The following is a 20,409-nucleotide window of genomic DNA, read 5'->3' as shown; positions in this document are numbered from 1 at the left end:
ACATCGTGTTTGTAAGATGCTTTGGGTCACTCTTGTGGGGAAAACAACTAATAAATATTAATAAATGGATTGGGCTGTGATCTCCAGTTTTGGAGGCTATATGTTGGACTGTGGTAAAAACAAAACGCTAATTATGCTAAGGAGGAGGAGGAGGAGAAGAAGAAGAAGAAGAAGAAGAAATGTCTGAGGGTGTTTCTACACAGCAGTTTATTATGGACTCTGTGCTGCTTATGCATGCATAAAGCATTTGCACTGATGTGCAGAGAAATGTTTGATCCTCAGAGGAGTCATTAAAACCTCTTCCCAGTAGGAAACTGCATTCTCATTTAGCTTTCTGCTATGCTATACCTTGTTTGCTTGACTTTGCCAACTGAGCTGGCACCAGCAGACAAGAGAACGAGAGGCTGTTTGCAAGGCGAATGTATCCCCTTAATTGGAACTTTTTTAGAACAGCTGCACCTTACCTTTATACCACCCAGGGCCGTCTAATGAATCTCATACCTCCTGAAGCTTGTTTCATTTCCCTTCTCATCTGGGTCTGCTCCTCCAATCAGTGGGCACTCATCTGCTTCCGTGACTTTTCCCCAGGTGAAGCTGTGGTTCTGTTTTTAGCTTTGCCTTTTCTTTAAAAGTGTGTGTTTTGAGCGTGTTTACATTCACATCAAAACATTTTGCAAAGGTACAATTGCTGCAGAACTACGTCTTGATATTCAGATGGAACTCTGGGGCCTTTTTTCATCTGAAATCCTACTATCTTGTCCGATGGAGAATAGTGGTCCAGCACAGCCTTCCCATTGCTGTGTTGCGATGAGAGCTAGCGTAGTGTGGAACTGACAAGATGAACCAAGAAGTCTCTGATTCCAACTTTGCTTCTGTAATGTAGCCAGCAGGTAACATTAGGCAAGCTGGTCTCTTGGGGCCACCCCCTCAGCTGGCAGTCATCCCAAAGAATATAATACTGACCTTCTTTACAAAGCATAGTTGTTTAGTCGTTTAGTTGTGTACGACTCTTCGTGACCCCATGGACCAGAGCACGCCAGGCACTCCTGTCTTCCACTGCCTCCCGCAGTTTGGTCAAACTCATGCTGGTAGCTTCGAGAACACTGTCCAACCATCTCGTCCTCTGTTGTCCCCTTCTCCTTGTGCCCTCCATCTTTCCCAACATCAGGGTCTTTTCCAGGGAGTCTTCTCTTCTCATGAGGTGGCCAAAGTATTGGAGCCTCAGCTTCAGGACCTGTCCTTCCAGTGAGCACTCAGGGCTCATTTCCTTCAGAATGGAGAGGTTTGATCTTCTTGCAGTCCATGGGACTCTCAAGAGTCTCCTCCAGCACCAGAATTCAAAAGCATCAATTCTTCGGCGATCAGCCTTCTTTATGGTCCAGCTCTCACTTCCATACGTCACTACTGGGAAAACCATAGCTTTAACTATACAGACCTTTGTTGGCAAGGTGATGTCTCTGCTTTTTAAGATGCTGTCTAGGTTTGTCATTGCTTTTCTCCCAAGAAGCAGGCATCTTTTAATTTTGTGGCTGCTGTCACCATCTGTGGTGATCCTGGAGCCCAAAAAAGTAAAATCTCTCACTGCCTCCATTTCTTCCCCTTCTATTTGCCAGGAGGTGATGGGCCCAGCGGCCATGATCTTCGTTTTTTTGACGTTCAGACCATATTTTCCATTCTCCTCTTTCACCCTCATTAAAAGGTTCTTTAATTCCTCCTCACTTTCTGCCATCAAGGTTGCGTCATTTGCATATCTGAGGTTGTTGATATTTCTTCTGGCATTCTGAATTCCAGCTTGGAATTAATCCAGTCCAGGCTTTCGCATGATAAGTTAAATAAGCAGGGAGACAATATACAGCCTTGTCGTACTCCTTTCCTAATTTTGAACCAGTCAGTTGTTCCATATCCAGTTCTATGAAGAGCTTTTCTGCTGGATCAGGCCAGTGGGGGCCCATTGAGTTCAGCATCCTCTTCCATTTAGGTTTGCACAATTAAAATGAATTCAAGCGCTCCATCGCCCTAGCGCAACAAATCACTTTAGAAAAAGAAACAGGTGGGTGCTTCTGTCATTAAATGTGGAATGAATGAACGATTGAAGGAAAGATGTGCAAACACAGCAAATCAGGATGAATGCTCATTGTTGTTGTTGTTTTTGTTGTTTTTTTGTATGCCGCCTTTCCACACTTCAAATTATGCTCAAGGCAACTGACAACATGAAAAAATACGTAACTGCAGCCTAACAAAAGTAGTCATAAACAATAAATAAAACATCCAAAAAGTACACAGCCAAATGGAAAAACTTCCACAGAAATCATAATAAAGAAACAAAATATAATACCAGTAACAGCAACAAATACCCCTAAGCAATACCCCACTATATTCACCCCACAAACCAATCAGAAAAAATGCTCACTGCAGACCAGATATGGTCTAACCTCCACGTAAGTTTCGTGCAGCAAATCAGTATGAATGCTCAATAATTAGGTTGCCTGGAAGAGCCCTCGTTTCTCTCATGGAGGCTGCACATGATGCAGAGGAGGAAACCAGTGTGGTTAGGATCTGGGAGACCAGGGTTCAAATCCCCCTCAGCCATGAAGTTCACTGGGTGACCTTGACCCAGTAACTCAGCCTGAGAGGATAAAATGGGTTTTGGGGGAGAAATCGCATACGCCACCTTGAGCTCCTTGGCGGAAAGGAATGCAAGAAACAAGCAAACAAATCTTTAGTGTCCCAGTGGCTAGATTCACGATAAGGGCTTGTAGACGGGCTTTGATCACACAGTGAGGCTGTTGTTGCATTTAAAACAACAACGCAACTTCATAACAACCGCAGCTTGGATTCCTTTGTTGTGCATTTGGTGGCGTCACTGCCACAGAAGCTGGGGAGCGCTGGAGCCTCTTCCCTCCTTGGCTCTTTGTCCTTTTCTGTCTTCTTGTAAACATAAAGTGTCCTCAGCTACGGCTTCTTCCGTCTGCCGCCTTTCCCTTCTAGAGGGACGGAGGTTTGGCCTCGGCGCTGCAAACTGTAACGTGAGCGTCATGGCAGCCCAGCCGTTTGCCTGTGCCCTTGTGCCAGCCGCCGTCCCTGGCCACCTCAAGCCTGACTAATTGGCCTTCTTGACAACCTTTTCAAGGTTGGCTTTTTCATTCCTTCTTCCTTCCTTTATGGGAGCAGAGGCCAGGATTGGGTGCCTGCCTTTCCCCCCTCTCCACCTCTGAAGTCATCTCACCTTCTGTCTTTAATTACTTCTGAACACAGAGCATCTGCCTCTGTGTCCTCTGGGCACAGGGATGGATTTGACTGTGAGATTGGTCTGTACTGTTTGCAGCGCATAGACACATATGCACATGCTCTTCCCTGCGTGCATATGCACACACTCAGTACCTTGTGGTGATGCTCTGTTTCCTGCAGTTACGAAAAGTAGGCACCTCCCAAACTGCTCTTAAGGGGAAGGCCAAATAATAATAATAATAATAATAATAATAATAATAACAACAACAACAATAACAATTATTTATACCCCACCCATCTGGCTGGGCTTCCTCAGCCACTCTGGGTGGCTTCCAACAAAATATTAAAATACAGTAATGCATCAAACATTAAAAGCTTCCCTAAACAGGGCTGCCTTCAGATGTCTTCTAAAAGTCTGGTAGTTGTTGTTCTCTTTGACATCTGGTGGGAGGGCGTTCCACAGGGAGGGCGCCACTACCGAGAAGGCCCTCTGCCTGGTTCCCTGTAACTTGGCTTCTCGCAGTGAGGGAACCGCCAGAAGGCCCTCAGCCCTGGACGTCAGCGTCCGGGCAGAACGATGGGGGTGGAGACGCTCCTTCAGATATACTGGACCGAGGCCGTTTAGGGCTTTGAAGGTCAGCACCAACACTTTGAACTGTGCTCCGAAACATCCTGTTAGTTAAAACTGTGGGCCTCGCTCCCACAGGAAGCAGCAACGGCCACCACCAGAGATGACTTAAAAGAGAATTGGGCAAATTCATGGAGAGGGTCATTGATGGTTCTGTTCTGCCGCTATGGTCAGAGGCGCCACTGCTTCTGGATCCCAGTTGCTGGAAACCACAGGAGAGGAGAGTTGCTTCTGTGCTCGGATCCTGCTTGAATGTTTCCCACAGGCATCTGGTTGGTCACCGCAGTGGCGTAGCGTGGGTTGTCAGCACCCGGGGCAAGGCAAGTAATTTGTGCCCCCTAACCCGTGGATTTGCACCCCCTAACCCGTGGATTTGCGCCCCCTAACCCTAACCCCCAGATGTTGCGCCCGGTGCGGCCGGCCCCCCCTGCACCCCCCACGCTACGCCACTGGGTCACCGTGAAAACATTTTGCTACTGGTGCAGGTCCAATTGCGTTGAGGTTAGTGGGCACCAAGTTGGCAACCACAGACCTTAGTTCACAGTTCACAGACCTTTTCCATTTCCACTGTGTGTGTTTTTTTCTCCTCCTTGCATTCTGAGACAAGCGAATTCTTGTAAGAGCAAGCTACAGCCAAGCAATTTAGTTGAAATCACAGAATCGTAGCATTGGAAGGGGTCTGTAACCTAGATTTAAGGTGCCATTTGGCACCTACTGTATTTTTTGCTCTATAAGACTCACTTTCCCCCTCTTAAAATGTAAGGGGAAATGTGTGTGCGTCTTATGGAGCAAATGCAGGCTGCGCAGCTGTCCCAGAAGCCAGAGCAGCAAGAGGGATTGCTGCTTTCACTGCACAGCGATCCCTCTTGCTGTTCTGGCTTCTGAGATTCAGAATATTTTTTTTCTTGTTTTCCTCCGCCAAAAACTAGGTGCATCTTATAGAGCGAAAAATACAGTAGTTTATATATCTTGAGTTTCCAGCACTTAGTGTTAGTTCACGTGTTTGGGGGGGAAAGGTTACTGTAATTGGCAAAATGTGCGACTGAATTGTTCAATATATTAATGTTGACGATGTACATGATTCATTTTTTATATATATTTTCCAACCTTGGAAGAAGAAAAAAATGAGCCTAGATGTTCCATTGTGGCAACCACAACCTCAGTTTAAGGTACCACTTGGCAAATTGCTTACACATCTGAGTTTTACACCGAAAGTTGATTCTCGACCACTGAGCCATAGCTCTAACCCAATTGCTTCTGCATGAGCAGATTTCTGCAGTTGATGTTGGTGGGTGTCTGCACTCTGTCTGCAGCTGGCGAGGCAGTTTCTTCAGTTGTTGGCAAACTGTTTAATTGCTGGGCCCTTAATTAGTTTACCCTGAGATGTCCGTCTTCTCCTCAGCTCAAAAAAAATAATTTAAAAAATTGTTTGAGCTCCTTCTGCTTCTCAATTCAGTCCATAAATGGATTTTTGAAATAGAAGCATCAGAGATGCGCACGCGTGCGCACACACACACACACACACGCCTTACTCGTTTGGATAATGTGCTAATTCTATCAGTGTGTGTATTCCGGAAAGCAAAAAGGCGTAAGTGACTGCCTTGCAGCTGATGATATTTCCAGATGGGTCCTTGATCCTGAAAAAAACAACTACCTGCCTCTGGTCTGAATGCTGTGACATTTCGGACACATGTTCCATGCACCCTCCAGCCCAGCCTGCCCTATGCTAATAAAGGCTAAAGCCACACAAGCTTTCAGCAGCTGGTGCTGTTAGCTGAGCTTCCATAAGTAAAGGATGGAGAACCTTTCTCAGTCTGAGGGCCGCATTGCTTTCTGGGCAGGTTTCCGAGGGCCGCATGCCAGTAATTGGCAGGGTCAGAAGCAAAGGTTGCTGGAGAAATGGATGGAAATTCCACTTTTCTACAGTGGTCTTATTTCTACACACACCTCTCTCTATCCTCCATCCCAGTGTTCGAAATTAGCCAGGCGCATTTTGCTCCTGACTTGCGACTGAGTAAAAATGTCTTTGCCTAGGATGGCACTTGACATCTCCACCATCTGGGGATCATTGGATCTGGACTGTTTTCACACACTTATACCCCATCCTGTAGAATTCTATCAGTCATATTTTATCCGCACAATCAGAATGAATTTCTGGATCCAGATTGCTTTTTCTGAACAGCCTGAGCAGGAGCAGGATCCATTAAGAAAAAGAGGTCGGAATAGGCCAATAGATATGTGGACTGTCCCTGGATCAAATGACTTTTCCTCTTTAAGTTCTCCAAGCTCTTGACCTAGCTCAAGGTTGTCATCTGAACTAGCCAGATGTTTAACTGATAATCAATCACAGTCTGGCCATCTTTTGAACAATAAGACTTTGGAGCCACCTTGCCCCCAGATGGAAACTAGACATTCCATTTTGGTGACTGCAGCCTTGGTTTAAGGACCCATTTGGCGCCTAACTTATTTATATGAGTTTCTAACACTGCGGCAAGCAAGAAACATTTCCAGAGTTCAAGGCTATATTCCAGCCAGGCAAAAGCACCCAGGGAGGGTGCAAAGCAGGGTCAGCAGGGATGTGGCCCTTGGGAGTCCCGAGGGCCAGATAACAGGAATTGGAGGCCACATTTTGGAGGCCCTGGGTTGATGTTTTCCACCCCTGTGTTGGCACTTTAAGATGTTATTGTCCACATTTCCTTATTCCCTTTTGGGGTTTTGCTGTGTTACTTCGCTGTTGTTAAATCCAGGACTTTTCAGCTTGTTTCCACAACCCTTGAGCGAGATGAGAACCAGTAGTCCCTTCTGGAACAATAAGCTGAACGTCAGTCTAACTAAGCCGGTTCTGCCTTGAAAGCACTTGAATGTGTATTTCCAGACTAGGGGAGGAATTCAGTTTCATCAGTGGAAGCCTTTCTGCTGGCCAGATGGAACAATCCTCCTCTCCTTCCTGCCTCCCAGAGTGCTGTTCTGGGGGTTCCCCTGGCTCTCCAGAAAGGATTTGGGGGTGCCCTGTTGCACCAGCAGGAGCTTTCGTGTTGACATCTGCTTGCCTACTGGGCTGGTAGAATCCAGGCCTTGCAGTTTTAAAAGTTAGGCTGGGCATTGGAGACAGGTGGAATCACAGAATCATAGCACTGGGAGGGACCAAAAGGGTCGTGCAGTCCAACCCCCCCCTGCAAAGCAGGAATCTTTTTGCCCAACGTGGGGCTTGAACCCACAACCCCAAGAGTAACAGCCTCATGCTCTTACCAACTGAGCTATCCTTTCTTCTGGCGGATACAGGGGGGCTGCCATTATCAAGGGGCTGCAGTACTTCTTAGTGCAGTTGACCCCGGCTTGAAGTCAGCTCCTCTTGGATCGGAGCTTGAAAGCAAGCCACGCCCCAAAGGAAGAAAACAGGCCACATGACAATGTGTCAGGTGATGGACAGGTGGGGCCCACTGGAGGTGGGGGAACCCAGGATCTGGCCTGCTGAGATCCCCTGCCCTGTCTTAGAGGATGAAGCTGTCGACAGCTACCAGCCACTGTGGCTGTGCTTTCATGGTCAGAGGCAATGCTTCTGAGTACCAGTTGCTGGAAACTGCAGGAGGGGAGAGGGCTCTTGGGCTCGGAGACTGCTAACGGGCTTTCCATTGGGGCATTTGGTTGGCCACTGTGAGAGCAGGATGCTGGACTAGATGGGCCACTGAAGGAGGTGCTGCTTCCTCTGGCCTGATTCAGTCTACAATGTAGATGTTGGCAGTAGTCCGTTGTCCTAAACACAATTACAGTGGTACCTCGGGTTAAGTACTTAATTCGTTCTGGAGGTCCGTTCTGAACCTGAAATAGTTCTTAACCTGAAGCACCACTTTAGCTAATGGGGCCTCCCACTGCTGCCGCACCGCTGGAGCACGATTTCTGTTCTCATCCTGAAGCAAAGTTCTTAATCTGAAGCACTATTTCTGGGTTAGCAGTCTGTAACCTGAAGCATATATAACCTGAAGCATATGTAACCTGAGGTACCACTGTACTTAGAAGTAAGTTCTCTTCAAAACCAATGGGGCTTTCTTTTCCAAGCCATGAGTTTCTGGATTTACAGTTGCTGGAGAGAAGGAATAAAATAAAACAAAATCTCTGCACAGAGGGGAATCGTTCAGGAGAAAATCGGTGTGTTCTCTGGGCTGTGACTTTTCCCAACCTAAGGACAGTCGGAGATTTGGCGCCTTCTGCAAACAGAGGTCTTGCTTCACTTCTCGCCGCACAAACCATCGCTCTGTTTTCGTTGCAGTCCGGCCGGTAACCATGGAAACCATTTTGTCTTCCCCTCCCTCCTTTTCCCTCTTTTGCCGTTCCCCTCTACAGATGACTCTGGTGATGAGGAGCCAGCCTCGCAGTCTGACAAGAGCGAACTGCACGGCACTCTGAAAAGCCTCTCGAGTAAGCTGGAGGATCTCAGCACTTGCAACGACCTCATCGCCAAGCATGGGGCAGCTCTCCAGAGGTCCCTGAGTGAGCTGGAGAACCTCAAGCTGCCCACCGAGAGCGGGGAGAAGATCAAGGCGGTCAACGAGAGAGCCACCCTCTTCAGGATCACCTCCAATGCTATGATAAATGTAAGTGGAGCACAGGTCCTGGCTGTAGAGGCTGGTGGCAGGTGCGCAACGCCTCTCCTGCCTAACACACGATTTCGGCAGGCAGGCAGTGGTAGCAGTAGGCAGGTAAGTGTCATACGAACCTGCAAGGATGGACATGCTCACAAGACACCTTCTGCAGCCTGGAATTTTAATTCTCTTCCACTTCGAGCTCTCAGAAGATCTCAGCCTTGAATATGAAATGCCAGGATTCTATTCCCCGATTTGCCGTGTTTCTCATTTGAGTAGTCTAGGTTTACCTGTGAAAAGTGAAGCCTTGAGCACATCCTGAGTTGTCTCTTCAATCGAAGTCCCTGCTAGTGTTTGATACAATTCAAGGTCAGGTGTATTGCTGTGGTTTGCTGTTTGCAAGACTAAGTTGTGAGGGTCTGATTTAATATTAGTATGGCTTTATTTTTATTTTTTTAATCTGTTTTGTTTCTGTGTGCTGCCCTGGGATCCTGTGGACAAAGGGTAGCCAATAAATGGAATGAATAAATAAATAAAAAAAGGTGTCCACACAATCTATAGTAATAGCTGAAAGAGCATATGAGATACGCCGGCAAATTGCATTGTTTGTTGAAAGTACCAGAAGACTGGTGAATTTTTGACTTTGTGGTGCTAATTTTTCTAAGGGCTCTTAAGCTAAATGTTATTTATTTGAAAGTGTCAGTTCCTTCCTTGGTCCTCCTTGCCTGTTGCTGCCAGTTAGACATGCCTAAGAGGTCTGGGCCCTGGCTAACTTAGGGGTTGTTGCTGGGCGACAACATTTATTACAGAATAAGATTTAGTGTCTTTGCCGTTACTTGGATTGTGTTTCTGTACTTCTGTTACTAGGCCTTCGTATCAGTTATTAGCAGATTGTTTAACCTTACTGTGTTTTTTATTCATATGAAAAATCTGCTTGGGCTATTGATATTTGTATGGCTTTCTTTGCTAACTTGCTAGCCGTCGCAAAAAAATATTTTTTTCTTGAAATGCTGCTGTAGTTCGTTACGTAAACTTTCCTGGCAATGTTGTCAGCAGCTTTGAACATGGTTTAACCATGAGACAGAGGAGGGGAAATGAACCGATGAGGATACCAAGTTGCTGGAGACTTCAAATTGTAGGTTCAAGCTGGGATGCCAACATCCCATGCCTCAATCTTCCTGGTTCTGATTTGGAAGGGGCCATCATGTATCACTGCCAGCTGTAAAAAAAACCAAAACCCACCAAGATCTGTTGTGGGGCAACTAATTGCCATGGGAATTGCTTGGGCAGCGGTAACCAACATGGTGGCCTCCACCCCCAGCCAGCATGGCCAGTTGTCAGGAATGATGGAACTTGTAGTCCAACGCATCTGGAGGGGCCATCACATGGACTGTCCCTGCACTAGGGCAGGCATCCCCAAACGACCCTCCAGATGTTTTGGCACTACAACTCCCATGATCCCAAGCTAACAGGACCAGTGGTCAGGGATGATGGGAATTGTAGTCCCCAAACATCTGGAGGGCCAAGTCTGGGGGTGCCTGCACTAGGGCATCTTCACCAGTCTCCCCACCACCACTTTCTCCCCTGCGATAGTGGAGAGTCAAATCTTGCTGACGCTTGGACCTGATCATTTCTTACGTGGGTTTGCTGACTCACAGCAACATTGGGAACTGCTTTATGCAGAGTCATTGGTCCATCTAGCTCATTGTCGCCTGCGTTGACTCTCTAGGGCAGTGGTTCTCAACCTGTGGGTACCCAGGTGTTGTTGGACTACAACTCCCATCATCCCTCAGCTCTGGCCTTGCTAGCTAGGGGAGATGGGAGTTGTAGTTCAACAACATCTGGGGACCCACAGGTTGAGAAAGGCTGTTCTAGGGTTTCAGATAGGGGTTTCTCCCAGCCCTTACCTGGGAGTGCACCTGTGACCTTCTGCATGCAAGGCAGGTGCTTTGCAACTGAGCTTTGACCCCCAACCCCTTCATCGGAAGCTGTGGAAAAAGTCAGACCCATGGTCCATCTAGCTGAGTATTGTCTACATTGACTGGAAGTGGCTCTCCACGGTTTCGGACAAGGGACTTCCCTGTCCTACCTGGAGATGCCACAATCTGTGACCTGCATGCAAAACAGGGGCCCTGTTAGGATAGAGGGGGCAGTTGGGGAACTCTCGGCCAAAATCCAGGACCTCTCTGTTAAGTCCAGTTTGATTGAAGAATCTAACAAGAAATTACAGAAAGAGATAAGGGAGCAGAAAAGGGAGACAATGAAGGTGAAAGAAGAGTTAAGAGAGCTAAGCAGCTCACAAGACAGGATATGGGACAATCTAGCCATGGCAGATATGCGACAAAAGCAGCTACACTTGAAATTCAGGGGAGTAGCTGAGGAAAGAAATGAAGATATAAGAGGAAAAATGATTAGAGAACTGTCTAAATGGCTAGACATAAGGGAGGAAGAGTTAGCTCTCTCTATAGAGAATGTTTTCAGGATGTCAAGACCTAAACATTTTAGAACTAACAAATTCTTGGGAGACTGTTTAGTGATCTTCAACTCAGTGGAAATGAAAAACCTAATCTTAAGGAAGAGCTACCACAATAGATTAAGAATCGATGGAAGACCCATTATTATATATAAAGAAATACCGGTCAGGTTATTACGTAAAAGAGAGGGATATAAACAGGTGGTAGCTGTTCTGAAGAGAAAGGGGATACAATTTAGATGGGAGTTCCCGGAAGGGATTACCTTTCACTATAAGGACAAGAAATTTAGATTGATGGACACGCAGGAGGCTGAGAAGTTTTTGAGAAGGTACGAGAAAGACCTGGGAAGGCCAGAGAATAGACCTGGGAGCAGGGAGAAGGTTGGGGAGGGGGCGGGAGAGGGAGGGGGGCGGGAGGAGGACGAGGGGATGGAAGGAACAGATGAGGAAGATGATGAAGCCGTGGTGGGAGCGGAGGCGGCAGAGGAGGGGGAGCTCTTAGGTAATAGAGGCAGTAGAGTCTAGTTCGAGACCTCGGCCAGAGAAACCGTAATAGATAAAGAGAAACAATAACACACACACTAAACTTCTTATCCTGGAATGTGAATGGGTTGAATGAGAAAGTTAAAAGGAATAAAATTGAGAGAGTGTTGAAAAACAAAAACTATGATGTAATTTGCTTCCAGGAAACCCATATTGCGAAGAAACATAAACATATTTTGATGAATAAAAAATTAGGAGTAGAGTTTATTAATTCAGAGGTAAATAAAAAAAAAGGGGTAGTGATATATGTAAAAGAGAAGTGGGACCCCGTACAAATTTGTAAGGACGAGGAAGGAAGAATTCTAGGGATCCAACTAAATTTTAGAGGGGAAAAAATTAATGTAGTGACGGTCTACGCCCCGAATAAAAACAGAGCAGAATTTTTCGAGAAACTTGAAGGAATCCTATCAGAATTAGAAACGCATAGATTGATCCTGCTCGGGGATATGAATGGTGTGCCAGTACCGGAGCTGGACAGGAGCGTAAAGAGAGGGAATCCTAATAGAGGGAAACTGCCGAAATCTTTTAAGGACTTAGTGGATAATTTTGATTTAGTTGATGTCTGGAGACACAAAAACCCTACTTCTAAACAATTCACTCATTACTCAGAACCACATCAAAGTTGGGGTCGAATTGACCAAATTTGGACGACGAGAAACCTTATCTTAAGGGTGAAGAGATGTGAAATTTTACCCAGGACACTTTCTGATCACTGCGCGTTGGTAATGGAAATTAATGGCGGGCGTAAGGGACAATATAGATGGAGGATGGAGGAAAATTTACTGGATAATGATGATGTGAAAGAAAAGGTCAAAGGCACCTTAAAAGATTATTTGGATTTGAATTTGAAGGGGGAACCCACTATAGATATTGTATGGGACGCCAGTAAGTCGGTCATGAGGGGGGTCTTAATTCAACAAAATAATCTTAGGAGGAAACTAAGAGAACAAAAGAAAGAAGAAATCCTCACACAATTGAGAAATTATGAGAGGAAATTGACTATAAATCCAGCAGATGCTGAGGCCACCCGTGCCTTAAAGGTGCTACAGGCCCAATATTCAGCTATACTAAACCAGGAAATAGATTGGAGAATCAAATATATGAAGCAGAGGTTTTTTGAATCGGCAAATAAAATGGGGAAATTACTCGCGTGGCAGCTGAGAAAGAGGAAAAAGCAAAATGTGATAAGTAAAATAATAATGGAAGATAACATCATAGAAGCCCCAGATGAAATAGAAAAAAGGTTCGTTCAGTTTTTTGAAAAGTTGTATGAAAGAGGAACTGAAGATAGATTAGAAATTGAAAGATATTTGGAGCAGGAAAGAGGAAAATATATATCGGAAGAGGACAGAACACGATTAAATAAGGAAATCACTGTAAATGAAGTGAAGGAAGCTATCAATAGGATGAAAAATGGAAAGGCCCCTGGGCCAGATGGTTTGCCCTCAAAATACTATAAAACACTAGAGGAACTCCTTGCTCCAGTGCTTAGAGATGTTATTAATAACATCCTCCAGGGAGGGAAAATTCCCGGCTCCTGGAAGGAGGCATTCATAACCTTAGTTCCAAAATCAGAAACTGAGAAAACTGATATAAAAAATTACAGGCCAATCTCTTTGCTTAATAACGACTATAAGATCTTTGCCGATATAATGGCAAGTAGACTCAAGAAGCTATTAATGAAATACATCCATAAAGACCAAGCGGGATTCCTCCCTAACCGACATCTGAAAGATAATGTGCGCCATATATTAAACATCATTGAATATTTAGATACAAGGATAGACATCCCAGCCGCACTAATCTTTATAGACGCCGAGAAGGCGTTTGATAATGTCTCCTGGGAATTCTTATCACTATGTTTGGAAAAGGCAGGTATAGAAGGCCCCTACCTGAGAGGAATTAGAGCAATTTACTCGGAACAACAAGCTATGTTGATTATAAACAACAGCCTAACTAAATCATTTAAGATTGGGAAAGGTACAAGGCAGGGCTGCCCCTTATCCCCCCTGCTCTTTATAATGGTCTTGGAAGTGATTGCAAATAGAATAAGAGACGCAGTGGGTGTGAAGGGGATAAGAATTGGTAAGAAAGAATTTAAGTTAAAGGCATATGCTGACGACCTAGTCCTTTCCCTGGAAGAACCAGTGGACAGTGCATGTAAAGTGATAGAATTATTAGAGGAATTCGGCAGACTGTCAGGATTTAGATTAAATAGGAAGAAAACAAAAATTTTAACAAAAAATGTGGCTATTGAGGATAAAATTCAATTGGAACAAAGGACCGGTATAAAAATTGTGAATAAGGTAAAATATTTGGGAATCTGGCTATCTCCAAAAAATATAAATTTGGTAGAAGAAAATTATGATAAGATATGGCAGGAAATAAAAAAAGATCTGGACATCTGGCAGAGGCTGAAGCTCTCATGGACGGGGAGGATGGCGGCGATTAAAATGTGCATCCTCCCAAGGTTATTATTCCTGTTCCAGAATATCCCGATAATTAAAGGCACCACCCGTTTCAGGAATTGGCAAAGAACTTTGACTAAGTTCATTTGGCAGGGGAAGAGAGCCAGGATAAAGCTTAAATACCTGACAGATGCAAGAGAGAGGGGCGGATTTGCGGTACCGAATATAAGGTTATATTATGAGGCAGCTTGTTTAAGCTGGTTAAAGGAATGGGCCACCCTTAGAAACACTGATCTATTGGACCTGGAGGGCTTTGATATTAGGTTCGGGTGGCATGCCTACCTGTGGCAGGGGAAAGGTGAGATTCACAGAGGGTTTTCTAGTCACATAATTAGAGGTTCACTATTGGAGGTGTGGAATAGATATAAAAAATTGATTGAAAAAGGGACCCCCTGGTGGCTCTCTCCAGTGGATATTGTCAAAATAAAAAAACCAAATATGATGGGAGAAAGATGGACCTACGAGGATCTCCTAATTAAGACAGAAGAAGGTTGGAAGGTGAAGCCTTATGACGAGTTGAAAGATAAGATAAAAGAATGGTTTCAATTCCATCAGATCAATGCACTGTGGAGTGAGCACAAGAAACAGGGGATGAGTGATAAAAAATCAAGATTTCAGATAGAAATCTTAGAGAGTAATGAGAAACACCTCTCTAAATTATATAAACAACTATTGGAATGGGATACAAGAGAGGATTTGGTGAAGGGCGTGATGGTGAAATGGGATAGAGACCTTGGATATAATATCGATTATAATAAATGGCAGATACTATGGAGGAAGGGTATAAAATTTACAGCGTGTGCAACTCTCCGAGAGAACCTAGAGAAAATGATGTACCGCTGGTATCTGACCCCAGCTAAGCTAGGAAAGATGTATAAGTCTGTTGATAATAGTTGTTGGAGATGCAAAGAGAAGACTGGGACCTTTTTCCACATTTGGTGGACCTGTGAGATAGTGAAGGAATTCTGGGGAAAGATCTTTGATGAACTGAAAAAAATTTTAAAATATAATTTCCCCAAGATACCCGAGTTGTTTCTTTTAGGTATGATTGGTGAGGAAATAAAAAAACCAGATCAAACCTTTTTCCAATATGCGACAGCTGCGGCGAGAATCCTAATTGCACAAAAATGGAAATCCCCCGATATGCCTACGATCGGAGAGTGGCAAGTGAAATTATATCAATACATAGAATTAGCGAGATTAACACAGAAATTAAGGCAAAATAACACTACGAAACTTAAAGATGAATGGAAGAAATTTTTAATTTATGTTGAGAATAATATGGGTATCAGTAATACAACAGCAGAAGTTAATTAATACCGTCGATGTTAAATACTAGTGTAAGTTCTACTGCAAATGTTATGTGTTGACTGTGTAATCCTGGACCAAGTTGAACGGAAGTCTGTCTTTTTACTGTTCTATTTTATCTGTTTTCTTCGTTTTTCTTTTCTTTTTTATTCTTCTTCGGAGTGTCTTCTTCTTTGTAATTTATCTTTTGCTTATTGTTTTTTCACCTTTTATTGATACGTACATATGTATCTGAAGTTGATATGTAACGTGAAGCTTTTTTCTAATAAAATAATAAAGTAAAAAAAATAAAAAAAAAATAAAACACTAAAAAAAAAAAAAAAAACAGGGGCCCTGGCGCTGTGATACAGCCCTCCTTTTGCCTTGTGCTTGTCTCTGACCTCCTTCGCCCTACTGTTCTCCTTGCCTTCTTATTCCTTTCCATGCCTCAATGCTTTCCTCGCAAATCAGAACCGATTCAGCCAGCCTTTTTCTGCTTCCAATTAGCAGAATTGGTACTGGGGCTCTGAAGGGCTAGAGTTCAGCTGAAATGTCGATACTTTCTTATTCTGCTCACACCCCAGTTTTAAAAAAAGAAAGCGGAACAAAGAGTTTTCTTTCTCCGAAAGGCATGTCAGAGATGTGAGTGGGCTGGCTTGGTCTATTTGGGATGGGCTAGTTTTGCTTCGATCAACTTGGGAGACCATGCTGATGTTCAGAGGCTGGCGCTGCAAGGGAGAAGAGGCTTCTTAACTCTAAAACAGACTTGCTGTGAGTGGGGTTGTGTGTGTGAGAAGGGGGAGGGAGATGTGCGTCTCTGCGTGTTTCATTAATGCAAAGTCCTCTGTGCTTTATTCCTGCCCTCCATTCGTGATCCAATTATGCAAATACCACAAAGAAGAGATTTGAAAAATCGGAAGTAAAAAGGGCAATGCATCCTAAGATAACTCTGCTGTAATTTCTGGATCAAGTTTGTAACCGAGAGCAGAATTTGGATTGCTTTATTCCACCCCCACCGAAAACGATGGCCAACGCAGCTCAGCTTTGTACATGGACTTCATTTGTGAGGCATGTAGCAAACTTCTAATGCCAGGCTGGGCAGATTTCAGGTTTACAGGATCAACTCTGTTAGTTGTTTTTTTTTTTTTTTTAAACACCCACTAGAATCCCAATAATCTACTCACCGAAGGCTAGTGCAAAATATATATACCGTATTTTTTGCTCTATAAGACTCGCTTTTTCCCTCCTAAAAAGTAAGGGGAAATGTGTGTGCGTCTTATGGAGCGAATGCAGGCTGCGCAGCTATCCCAGGAGCCAGAACAGCAAGAGGGATTGCTGCTTTTACTGCGCAGCGATCCCTCTTGCTGTTCTGGCTTCTGAGATTCAGAATATTTTTTCCTCCTCCAAAAACTAGGTGCGTCTTGTGGTCTGGTGCGTCTTATAGAGCGGAAAATACAGTACTTAGAATTAAAGAATTCTAAACCCAGGAATATTCCCAAAACAGAGAGCTATAAAAAAACCAATCCACTTCTGTTTACTCCAAACTTTCTTCATTTCAGCAGAATAAAAATCAGGGTGGGGGAGTCATTTTTGTCACTGCTATTGTTAAACATTTCGGAGTCAGCAGTCCTTGCCGAATCTACTGCAAATCACTCAGAGATCTGCCTGCAGGTCCAGACCTGTCTTCTTTCCCTCCTGATGACTTAATTAGGATAATCTTGATTAGAAAATGCAAATGTAGTTAGGCCGTTGGCGGATGCATCCCAGGTCTTTGTGTATGTTGCAGCAATCTTGTAAAAAACAATGTGTTGCGATGTCTGTCCACTAATCCATCACAGCAGCAGCAGCGAAGTATCACATGTTAATTGGTTAGCTGTGTAAAAGTCTTGAGCATCAAAGACCCAAAGCGCTGTGGTAGATTTAAAACAAAAACAAAACCCTACCTGGTTTTCAGAAATTGGAATATATAAAGCCTCTCTTCTCACCTGCATTTCCGCATCTCTCTACCTATCAGCCATGCCCAGTTATTCCAGTTTCCTGAAGCTACTGATTTTGTAATGGAATTCTTTCCAGAAGAATCAGCGTTGTTCCCTTTCGGAATGACGTACTCAGAGTTATTTGCCACCTGCTTTGTCCTGAGAAAGGACCTATTCTCTCACAGATGTCAACGCATAAAATCCTGGCATATTTATTTAATTCCTTTATTTCTAATATCTTTATGCTCCCTACCAGGGTGACACCCCCCCCCCCCCGAAGGTGTCTCAACATAACATGATTAAAAATGCAGTATTATTCTTTTTATTTATTCATTTATGTACTGCCAACTCATAGAAGATATATCTATCTATCTCAATGTGGCGTACAGAATCTCAATTAAAACCAAAACGGCATAAAAACAAAGCATAATAAATTGAAGAAGTTGGAAAATGGGTCATCTTACAAGAAGGTTATAAAAACAAATAAATCATTTTCAGCAGGCTCTCTGAGAAGCTTGCATACAACTTGTGACAAAAAGATGGTACAGTTTAAAACTGTAATCAACACACATTACAGAACAGCATAACAGATTGATAAAACAGTGACAGCACCCATTTTAACAATGAAAACACATTTTTAAATGGCAGCTGTGAAGTACTATACTGTCTGTAGTTTTATACTTTTTCACTTTAAAGTTTGCTCTAAAGTGGCTCTACACACAGGAATAAACCGCTATAAATAAGTCAGAAATTAAATCGTTAAAAAAAACAATGCCATGGAAAATCAGTTAGAATATTTTTTTTTTGCTCTTTGGTGCCATCTGGTGCTGCATGTTTATAATACATTGAAAACGCTTTTTCGTGATTAATAAAGTTGAGTCCATAGTGATGCTTTTCTTCCCCATACCCCTTTCCAGTTGCAACTTCTCAAAACTTTGGTTGCCAAGATGTTTATATAAAAGAAATAGACTCATTCATTTAACGTTGGAGCAACATTAATGGGGGGAGGCAGCGCAACTCTTGGCCAATGCAGAGGTTCCCTACTTCTAGAACAGAAAATAGTGATCGAAATGGAATCATTGCGATCCTCATAAACATACTTGGGATTATGGCATAAATCAGGGTTTCTCAGACTTCTGAGTTGATTGACCCCTTGATGAGCTCATAAAGTTGTCGCCGACCCCATTCTAAATTCTTGAGAATGTAAATGACATAAAAGTCAAGAAGTAGGAACACGTGATCAACTTTTATTAATCATCAGTTACCTTTACTAGAAATCACGACATGTCAAAAATTAATATATACACGAAGCAAAAGTGCATACTCTCCTTTTTAAAAAGCAATAAAGCAACATGGTCTGGGAATGCTGCAATCTTGCGAAAGTGCCTTATTAAGTACAGGGGTTCCTCATTGGCAATGGGGGAAAGTGCACTCTGTACATGCCCGTGTTCTTTATTTTTGAAGCTTTTTTGCACTATACCTTGTAAACTACCTTTCCACCCTTAAGAGGAGAAGAAGAAGAAGAGTTGGGATTTGATATCCCGCTTTATCACTACCTGAAGGAGTCTTAAAGCGGCTAACATTCTCCTTTCCCTTCCTCTCCCACAACAAACACTCTGTGAGGTGAGTGAGGCTGAGAGAAGTATGACTAGCCCAAGGTCACCCAGCAGCTGCATGTGGAGGAGCGGGAAATCGAACCCGGTTCCCCAGATTACGAGTCCACTGCTCTGAACCACTGCACCACACTGGCTCAGAGCCTTTCCTCACCCCCTTTCAGCCCCATAGTCTTTATTCACAGTCCCATCGACCTCCCCAGGGGTCATCACCAGCCGCTTTGGGAAACCCTGGTCTAAATTAAGCAGAAGAAGTTAAGCGCTACTGGACCGAGCCCAAGAGCTGCAGAGGAGAAGCAGGAGCCGCCGAGATGGAAATAAGTGGCAATCTGGTGCAGAGGTGGCGTGGGAAGTGTTTGCCAATACGGAGGAACCGATGTAAAGGGTAAATTACACAGAGGATTCCAAGGAGCCCAGAAAAATCCCCTTGGGTGGCTTCGTAGGCAGAAGGTATGCGGAGACATCGCTGGATCGTGGCAGATGAGGCCAGCTTGGAAGTTTGTTGCAAAGGCTTATCAGAAGTGCTGTGGGTGGTGCTGGAAATAGATTTTGGGATGGAGTGAATTACTCTGCTGCTGCAGACAGCAGCAGAGTGGGCAGTAAGGTTGTGGACGGTATATGTCCGGGGGGGGCACTTTCTGTGTCCCCCTTACACCCCCCACACCCACCAGAAGGGTTTGCTTTTGTGTTACGTTGACTGGGTTTCGTAGCTCTTGTGCATGTGAAGATGAATTCACAGGTAAAAAATTGTACCAGCAAAGTAGGGTTTTCTGGAAAATTTTGAACGGGAAATCTCTCTCTCTCCCCCCCCCCCCAATTCTGTTTGTTTGTCACAGTGAGGGAACCTTCTGGCAGTTCCCTCCCTGCGAGAAGTGAGGTTACAGGGAACCAGGCAGAGGGCCTTCTCGATGGTGGCGCCCGCCCTGTGGAACGCCCTCCCATCAGATGTCAAGGAAATAAACAACTATCTGGCTTTTATAAGACATCTGAAGGCAGCCCTGTTTAGGGAAGTTTTTAATGTTTGATGTCTTACTGTGTTTTTAATATTCTGTTGGGAGCCTCCCAGAGTGGCTGGGAAGGCCCAGCCAGATGGGCGGGGTATAAGTAATAAATTGTTGTTGTTGTTTGTTGGTTTGTTGCCCTCCCTGGAACCCCCACATCACTGGTAACCTGTCTTTGGGAGTAATCTGCATAGGGTACCGTATTTTTCGCACCATAGGACACACCGGACAATAGGACGCAGCTTGTTTTAGAGGGGGGAGAACAAGAAAAAAAAATCTCCCCCTCTCTGCCCAGCGCCCCTTCAGTGAAGCGGCAGGAGGCGATGCACAGAGAGGGGGAGAACTTTCGCCCTCTTGTTTTCCCGCTCTAAAACAAGGTGCCGTTTAAGGTGCGTTCAGGCGGCTACCTTGGAAGCCTGGAGAGCGAGAGGGGTCGGTGTGCACTGACCCCTCTCGCTCTCCAGGCTTCAGGTTCCTTTCGACCTTCTCTTTGGGGCTGGCGGGGGAAGCCCACCACCAGCCCCAAAGAGCAGGTCAGGGAGCAGCGGAAAGGCGCAGCGGAGAGGCTCCTGCCATAGCCGCGGGTCACCTCCCCAGCCGGGAGAGCGCGCG

The 20,409-nt window shown here is 44.6% G+C and overlaps 1 protein-coding gene across 5 annotated transcripts in view; it reads left to right on the top strand.

The window, feature by feature from the left end:
• The window catches only part of OSBP2 (oxysterol binding protein 2), a gene marked incomplete at its 5' end in the record, with an annotated part of 180,987 nt that overhangs the window by 106,961 nt on the left and 53,617 nt on the right, over nucleotides 1–20,409 (top strand). For all 5 annotated transcript variants that reach the window (XM_081174816.1, XM_081174815.1, XM_081174817.1 and 2 more), the window contains one exon: nucleotides 8,198–8,448. In XM_081174816.1, coding sequence (XP_081030942.1) covers nucleotides 8,198–8,448 — 251 coding nt within the window. The remainder of the gene's footprint in view (nucleotides 1–8,197; nucleotides 8,449–20,409) is intronic.

The sequence above is a fragment of the Podarcis bocagei genome (assembly GCF_964188305.1).
Source record: "Podarcis bocagei genome assembly, chromosome: 16".
Lineage (NCBI taxonomy): Eukaryota > Metazoa > Chordata > Lepidosauria > Squamata > Lacertidae > Podarcis > Podarcis bocagei.
The sequence above is the reverse complement of the archived record's forward strand: the minus strand, read 5'-3'. Positions and strand labels throughout refer to the sequence as shown.